Source organism: Salvia splendens, chromosome 14 (genome assembly GCF_004379255.2).
Source record: "Salvia splendens isolate huo1 chromosome 14, SspV2, whole genome shotgun sequence".
In the NCBI taxonomy this organism is placed as follows: Eukaryota; Viridiplantae; Streptophyta; class Magnoliopsida; order Lamiales; family Lamiaceae; genus Salvia; species Salvia splendens.
Window position 1 is genome coordinate 27182195 of NC_056045.1, and position 9141 is coordinate 27191335.

Sequence of the window (9141 nt, forward strand, 5' to 3'; positions counted from 1 at the left end):
TAGAAAAAGTAACTATAAATCATTATTGGATTAGTGAACCTTAGGTAAATATCTTCAAATTATGCAAATGCATTATTTAAGTTTGAAGGAAAAAAATGTCTAAAACTAAAATAAAAATGGGACACAAAGGTCAAGGTGGACACCAAATAAAAATAGTGCACTATGTTTCATGTTTCGTGAACTCAGTAAGAGTTAATATTTGAATAAATTTATTTGATCGATTATTAATTATAAATAGACTTCGTAAATAACTTCACCCGAAAGTTCATCTGCTTATTATGACAAATGTAACACCCTAAAATTGGGTTTAAAGGAAATTTGCTATTCCGATTTGAAAAACAGAGAATAGGGATTTTTGGCAAATAAATCGATATATTAATTAAGAATGAGTATTACTTTTACAACTAAAGTGTAAAGCGTTGTAGTAATACGTTAATGTTTGAATTGATAACATAGCCTAAATTGAAAAGAATGCAAACTTGTATATTAGTATTGTATTAGTCTTGTTTTAAAAGAAAAACCAAGAAAAAGAATTATATATGTGCATTAATGAAATAATGCCACATTTTGAATTCTTTTGCCAATGTAGTAGTACTATATTATCACAACTTCATTTTCTTGGCTAACACAAAAAAACACACAATTGTCTAACGCTATTTTTTCGACGATTCGAAGGCCCGGTTGCATAGTCGAAGCTAAATCAAGGTATTTTCATTTATTTGATTATAGCCAATTGTCACATATATAAAATGGATAATATTGAGTAATGTTGTTATGTTTTATCTTAAATTATTGATGAATCTGTAATCGTAGTGTTGATATGCATGTATTGGTCGGCTGTAAATAAATAGTCTCATTTTATTATTTTGGTATATCCATAATCTAAATAAACTGATAATCGAGTGGGTTTAATAATAACAGAGAATTGGAAACCAGTTTAATAAATACCTCAAAAATAGAAATACATTTATTCTTCCAAATGGTTTGGCTTTGGTACGTAGAAGCTCAACCAGAAGAGGAAACCGAGAAGATGAAATAACATGAAATTATATCTCAACTTCTTCTCTGATCGATTCGATTGATTAATTGTCACCCCACAAATACAACGATCCAAGTTTTTCTTCCAATTTCTCCAGATCTGAAGGAAAAAATGGATATATTCCGGAAGGCAAAATCAATCAGGCTGGTGAGCTACCGCGACAAATACCTAACCGCGGCGGAAGACGAGGAGAGCGTGATCCAGGACGAATCGCCGCGGCAGAAATCGGTGTGGACGGTGGAATTGGTGGCGGATCGCGACGCGATTCGGCTGCGGAGCTACCTCGGAACGTATCTGGCGGCTTCGACCATCCCGTTCCTCCCCGGGGTGACGACGAAGAAGGTGGTGCAGGCGTCGCGCGAATCGCCGTCGGATCCGTCGATCGAGTGGGAGCCGATGCGCGACGGGATGCAGGTGAAGCTCCGGTCGTGCTGCGGCAACTTCCTGCGCCCTAACGGCGGCCTGCCGCCGTGGAGGAACATTGTCACGCACGATGTCCCGCACCTCCCCAATTCCGGCAACAAGCTGCTGTGGGATGTGCAGGTCGTCGAGAAACGGCCGCCGCAGAGTAAATTTGGGAGGTGCAGATCGGGATCGTTCTCTGAAACCATGGATGCGATCGTGCAATCTTAATATATTTGAACGAGCCTAATTGACCACGCACACATTGGCTCTCTCTCGACGTACAAAAGGTAATCGCTCTCGCCTCTCTTATATGCAAAAAAGACTGATGAATCAAATCATCAATGGAGTCACATTACCGCGGAAAGAAACAGAGAAGGCGATATGTTATACCTATATATGCATATTGCATACGTACACACATAAATTTGATAGATGAAGATTGTTTCTCTGGAATTGAATTTTGGAATTTTGAAAATCCAGTCTGCCGCAGTGGCGTTGATGTTTATTGTTCTAGCTAGCTCTGCTCGACTGTAGAGAAGATATGAGTAATGGATCATCATTTTGATTTGGCGCAGTTTTCGTTACACAATTTAATCTTCTTTTCTTCGGCTATCTTCTTTGTATTCAAAAGAAAAGATAAAGTCAACAAAGTTGACGAGCATCAAATCTGTAACAAATATGAGGACCCACAGAAAACATGAACCAGAAAATGAAGCAACAGAATAGCACGAACTCAAGTGCTCAACCCAGGGGCGCTTGAAAAGGGCAAAATATGTACATTTTTCGTCCCATAAAATTTTGTCATGTTTTAAAACGGCATGAGTTTTAAGAAATAACTATAGTACTCCTACTAGGAAGTAAGTTCAAAAAATTAGTCAAATGTGATTCTTACTTTTATATTTTTATGATAAAATGTGAGTGGGTTGAAAAAGTTACTTGAATGTTATTATCCATTGTAAAAAAAATGATAAAAGTGAAATATAATAAACTTTGTTAGATGTGTAGAAATGAAAATAAGTGATAGAATAGAGAAAATATTCGAGAAGGGATATATAGTCGGAAGTCTATACATAGATATATAATGGTGAAGAAGGGCGAGGAGCGGATATGCTGGTTCCGACTTGGCTCAACCTAATTATCACCCACCTGATGGCAAAATTGTAGAAATGACCTATTTTGGGAATTAATTTTTCAAAATGGGCTATTTTGGGAATCAATAGTTTGAAATGGGCTATTTAAAAAAAAAAATCTTGCATAGGGTATTATGCATTTGCAAAATGCCCAATTTCTAGAATTTTTCCAACCCTTGGTTGTCTGAAAACCAGCACAAAAAACTATTGTATCAAACTAACACTCGGAAAAAAAACGTATTACATATTTGCAAAATGCCTCATTTCTAGAATTTTGCTCATCCTCGATTATCTGAAAAGTGAAAACCAACATGAAAAACTATCAAACTAACGCTCGCAAAATATTTATAAAACATATTAGTAACTATTTAAAACAAAATAAAATAAGAGAAATAATAGAGTAAAATAAAATAAAGAATAATTTTTTTTACCATAAAAGACAAAGGAAGGGTGTCCTATGAAGCTATGACAACCAACATGCAACAATATTACATGTACTCACCTCACGTGAACATGGACCACGATGCACCTATCTAATAGTAGTAACATTAAGAAAGGAGGGTGAGATAGGTGATATGAGAGATGATTAGAAAAGAAGCCATTTAATTACTACTCACTTCATCCCATAAAAATATGTGAATTTTCTATTTTCGTGCGTCCAATAAAAATATGTGCATTCCATTTTTGGAAAGTTGTATCAATTAAATAATGTAGGTCCCATTATCCACTAACTATACTTTAACTACCATTCTTCTCATCTCTTACTCTACCATACAATTCTCATCCTCTTTATTACTTTACCAATTTTATCTCAATTCCGTGCCATACCCAATGCCCATATTTTATGGGACGGAGGGAGTATAATTTCTGATTGATTTCTAGTCAATCTCATAACTTACACGATTAGTTAATTCTACCATAATTTTTGTATATCTTTTAATTGTCCTATACAATTAAAATTTGGATAAATTTTTAGTGACTTTTGTATTTTTTTCTTCTATCTTCACCAATTAATTAATAATCATCTAAAATTGACTATCATAGTATAGAACAATGATAAATTTATCCAAGTTAGCCAAAAAGTAGTTTAAATGACAAATTTCATTATAATTTTAATTGTATGTGATAATTGAGAAATTTGCAGAAGTTAATAATTTAATTATCTAATTTTATAAGTTAAAGGATTTACCAAAAATTAACCAGCAATTCTGATTTAAATGACAATTTTATCTTATTATGACATCATGACGTCGATTTGATTCTAATATGAATTTAATTCGGTACATCAAATTTTTTTTTTGGAGGAAAATATCACTAAATTGTGTATTTGTATTAAAAATTAAAATTTGTATAAGGAGTTATTCAAATATATTTATACAAAAATAACCGAAAATAGAAAAGAAAAGTGGAGCACATAAGGTCATCACTTGACTGCTCTTGAATCTGGGTGGAGCTCTGCTAAATTCAAAATTGGTAGGCTGGATTTTTGGCATTTTTCCAAGATCCAGATGCCATTATGTGAGAGACCGAGCGAGAGAGCAACCCCACAAATCAAAAATCCGTTCTTTGATAGCTTTACACTCTGCCCATTTCGACATTCTTCCTCTTTCCTCTTCACTATCAATCCAATCATCATTCACTTTTGACAAACTCTGAAAAAAAAGCTTGACCTACAAATACCAATACCCTTCATGGCTTCATTTGGTGGAAGACTCTGTGCGCCACTGCCAATCTTGAGTTCAAACAATCGAGGTCAATTTTTTGTATTCGGAATCTGATGCATGCCCATTTGATTCCTTTCCAGGTCAGGCTGTATTGACTTCTGCTTGTTGCTGATTACCGGAGTAATTGATTTGTTGTCACAATTTATCAAGTTGTGGTTCGAATCGCTTATTGGATTTCTGTGATTTTATTGATTTTGCAATTTCAGTCGGATTTAGTGCTGTATTAAGTGAGGAATTTGAGGGTCTTGGGGGTAGATAGTTGAAGTGTATTATGTCGATTTGTTGTCACAGTTTATCAAGTTGTGGTTCGAATCGCCCATTGGATTTCTGTGATTTTATGAATCTTGCACATTTCAATCGGATTTAGTGCTGTATTAAGTGAGGAAATTTGAGGGTTTTGGGGGGTAGATAGTTGAAGTGTGTTATGTCGCCTGAACACTGTGTGTCAGGCATGCTTTTAGCTTTGCCTGATGATATATTTTCTGTAATTACAAACTCCCTCTCTGTGAGGGATGTGTGCAGTCTCGGTCTTAGCTGTCGAGATCTCCATGCCGTTGTAGGCTCTGATAAAGTATGGCTATCACAATGTGATAAGCTGGGGCTAGTTCCCTGTAGTACCCTTGTTGAGTGGAGAAAGGGTGTGTGTTCGTACATGGCCCTTTGCCGGTTCTTGGTGAATGTTCGTCCGTTGATTGGGATTTGGGTTCACCAAAACCCTGAGCTTGGAAACGTGCTTTATGTTATGCCTGGTTTTTGTTCACTTGTTGGCTGCCGGATAATCCCTCAGGAGGTGGGCCCTTTGGGTCTTAAAGATGGTCCTATTTTGTGGGTACCTGTGTTTGAAATTATTTGCAATTACGAGGGAACCCCAGCATATTTTTTACATGGGAGGGAACGAGACGTTGATTATGTTTGTCCTGGTTTGCTAAGATCAGTTGATAGGAACTGTAATGTGCTTTTGCTTGAGGTGGAGCCGAGGCATCAAAGAAGTGGAGGAAAATTGGCACACAGTAAGAGCTTTGCGTATGAAGTAGACAAGGAGGTAGCAAGCAGATTATCTAGGTTGGACAGTGGGGTTTCTAAGTCACAGAGAGTAGCTGGGCAAAAAGTCACTGGATTAACTTTTAGCCGTCTGGGATTTGGTGATAGGAGAAGGCTTCTCGATCTTGTTACTAGCCAAGTCCGTCAAGCTGTGCCAGAGACAGCGAATTTGCTCTTGTTTCCTCGCTCGAGAAGTAATGAGGCAGATTTGCAAAATGATATTGCAGTCTTATGTGAAAGGAGATTGCTGCTTTTGCAAATGTATAAGCGTGGTGGTGGGAATCATGATCTTGGGTCTGATTCAGAACTTCCTCTAAACCGTACAGAAATCGGAACAAGTGAGGTATGCAAGAGGCTCAACTGTCTAAGTGGCTACCATGCTTCACAGGCAGAAGATGTGGATCAAGCTCATTGCCCCAAGGGTAAGACACTTTCTGGATTTCTGAAGAATGGTCTTAAACAGATACTAGGGAAATCAAGCTCAACAAATGGTAATCGTGAAGGTCAGAAGAAAACTGCTTCCAGTGGCGAGAGTAAACATTTACAACTTCAAGAATTTCTGCGATCGGATCATACAATAGGGTTGAGCTTGCGTGCTGCATCCATGAAATTATCTTCGTATAGAGCATGGCCTAATATGCATGATAGCCGATATGCTCTCTATAAGTTGCCTTTACGGACTCCAAAGGCAAGCCACGAATATGCTGGTTTATGGGGTGGTACTTTTGGTTGGCCTCCTGGGATTCCGTCTGAAGACAAGCCTGGGAAGGCTCTCTTCTTTATTTTGATATCTTATGAAGAGTCTGAAGGTCAGCAGCTGATGATTGCTACCAAGATATTAGAAGGTACATCCTATGTTTTGCATCCTAATGGCTCGGCTATGTTTATAGTGAACACAGCTCAGCCATCGCCAGATACATTTCCGTGGGATACTGATGAAGACTCCAATCATATTGACGTTAAGCAGTCTTTTGTGGGAGAAGGTATTGCAAATGGGTATGGGTTCAGATATCCAGGTTCTAAGCCTGGTTCACTCTTTGCTATTCAAAATGGGTTGCTTGTTTTTATATGGAAGGAATCTCGGGCAGTGTTGACCTTGCAAAGGCTCAACTTGGCAGATCTTCTAAGGAAAGGAGAAAGGGTTCCTTCTCTATCACCAATCTCCAACTTTGCATATCTGACCAAGACATACTCAAATGTATATTCTGGATTCTCAAATTCCTCGTACGCACTATCCTCTCCAAGGTATGGAGCCTATCTTGCAAGTATTGCATCTGCCTTTTCTGGTCTTATGCAAATATTAGTGTCGTGTTTTTTTGGAAATGCTCATTGCCAATATAATTATTTCTTTAACAAAATGTATAACTTTCGTTTGACAAGTGTAATAATATAGGAAATTGAGTTGAATTACATGCTTCTATCTCATAAAATCATGTAAAGATGTCTTTATATCTCAAAAAGCTTATAGTATAATATGAGGTTATTCGGTTGCTTTTAATCCATAAACCATTTTGTTTCAAGAATAAAAAGTTTCGGTTAAATAATGAAATAAATTTAGGATAGTATTATAGTCTTTAGTTGCCTAAGCCACGGACCAGGAAAATGAGGAAAAGAAAGTGCCATCCCTCACCCAACTTCTACCCTTTATGTCCTCTATTCCTATATTTATTGTGCCTCCTAAAATTCCCTGACAACTTTGGAACTGATCCGTGTTAGTTGTCCATCAAGATGGTCAGGGTGACTATATAAGCATATTTGATAGATTTTCAAAAGGATTAATTTTCAGGGTGCTATAAGTAGATATGATAGTTGTCAAACGGATTAATTGTCAGCATGCGGTAGTAGACTTTATGATTGTTGACTAATATCTCGAATCTCCATAGATGAACCAGATTCTTTTGGTTTCTGGGGAACTGTAGTTGAAAACCTTAGTGCTAATAGGTGTGGTTTTATCTCCAAATATTTGACATCAGAATAATAATAAACGACTCTGTTTCAGTATATACAGAACATAATTGCCTCTTGATATTTCAGTGTAAGGATCCTATTCAGTACTTGAAAGTTCAAACTAACCCTCCCACCAAGGATGAAAGCGTCGGTGTTTATGAAAATATTAGTATTGCATCTTACTGTATATTGGAGGATATTCCGAAATGAAGATCGATATTGGCATAAAAAAATGATATTTTCCTTATATTGTTTGTATATTTCTTCATATTGTTAAACTTGTGCTATAAAACTGAAATTCAAGTGGAAAATTACTTGCCCCTAGTTTAACCCTGCCGCATTAAAACAAACTAGCAACAACAGAAATGAAACAAGTTTTCAGTATGGACGATCTATGAATATAAGCGCGGTTCATGCAACTGTGGATGTCTGATTTCACAGGCTTGAGATAACATAAGCAAAAATGTTATTTACCACACTTTTATCTATTCATGCTAGTTTTTGCATCGTGTTATCCACCCCCAGTACTGTTCTTTTCGAAATCTTGATTTCTGATTTATCTATTCGCAGGCAATATATGTAAAGAACAACCTCTATCTTGTTGGATCCATGTACAATTTAATTGGGTGGAAGAGAACTTCACAGTGATCAAAGGAACGTTTAGATTTGTGTTGTGTGTTGTGATACACCAAAAGAAGAGTTCTCTCTCTCTGAATGCAGAGGCTTGACACATATTTCCAACTGTAGTTACTGTGATACGATTATTGAATCAGAAAATAAGCCAATGTATAAATTTGGCATTTGGAAATGTAAATTATGATGTCTTAGCAGCCAGGAATTGTACCATAATTATTTAAGCAATGATAGTGTTCATTCCTCGACGACAAAGTTCGTCTAGTTGGTAAAACGCTTCTCCCCTCTTACACCAATAGGTTGAAGTTTCAAGCCAGTTTTCGGGGACATGGTTGTGTGTGAGTTGCAACTCTCAAAATTTCAGAATTTGATCCCAAAAACTGAAAAGTGACAACTTCGATTTACAACAAAATATGTAGAATATTGAATGAATTGATCTTACATTATGAGGTTTTACTCTCTTCTTCTTTTTCCTCCTCTAAACAATATACTATTAATTGTAGAAAAAATGGAAATTCGATAAATAAAACCAAATCCCTCCTTGCTGCTGGATTATCCCATTTTACACATCTCTCTGTTTCCTGAGCCTAGTCTCTAGTGAGTTACATACAAAGTTTGAAAATGTCAAATCTTTGATGGTTTCATTATCCACATTTTACTTTTTTTTTTATCAATAGTGGATCTCACATTCCACCAATACAATCTCTCACACATTATATTATAAAACTAATATTTAAAAATATGGCTCACATTTCAGTATTTTTTTCAACCCACTTTATATTACATTTTTTAAAAATCATTCCCGGTCAAAATGTGACAAAATTTAAGGGATGGAGGGAGTATTTGATGTTTCCCCCCACTTTGTGACTTAGTATTAGGGATATTGGTCTCTAAAACCATGAACTTTGCCTAATTTTGTATTTCACATGAACTTTGAAATTTGTCTATAATATCACAAACTTTGCATTTTGGTTGGTATTTCCCAAACTCACTCAAATATGATATTTTCATCAAAATCTTATTTTACGTAGGCAACCGTGATACGTTTTATGATATTTTAAATCACTTTTTAAGTTTATAACATGTAGGATAAAAAGTCACATTGAAAACCACGGTAATTTAATTGTGTCAAGTATAATAAAAAATCTCGTAAGTTAGTCAAATATAGTGATAGATATGCCGTGGGAAATACCAAACAAAGTGCAAAGTTTGTGATATTACC

The 9141-nt window shown here is 36.1% G+C and overlaps 2 protein-coding genes across 2 annotated transcripts; both read left to right on the plus strand.

Moving 5' to 3' along the window:
- The first annotated feature begins 1150 nt into the window (after positions 1-1150).
- Positions 1151-1672, plus strand: LOC121764438. The gene has a single exon (XM_042160454.1). The coding sequence runs from the start codon at positions 1151-1153 to the stop codon at positions 1670-1672; it is 522 nt and encodes a 173-aa protein (XP_042016388.1).
- Positions 1673-3982: 2310 nt separating this feature from the next.
- On the plus strand, positions 3983-8193 carry LOC121766068 (F-box protein At5g39450-like). Its single transcript, XM_042162401.1, has 2 exons — positions 3983-6584; positions 7857-8193. Exons 1-2 carry the CDS (start codon positions 4723-4725, stop codon positions 7867-7869), a joined length of 1875 nt encoding a protein of 624 aa, XP_042018335.1. The 5' UTR covers positions 3983-4722; the 3' UTR covers positions 7870-8193.
- Positions 8194-9141: the final 948 nt, after the last annotated feature.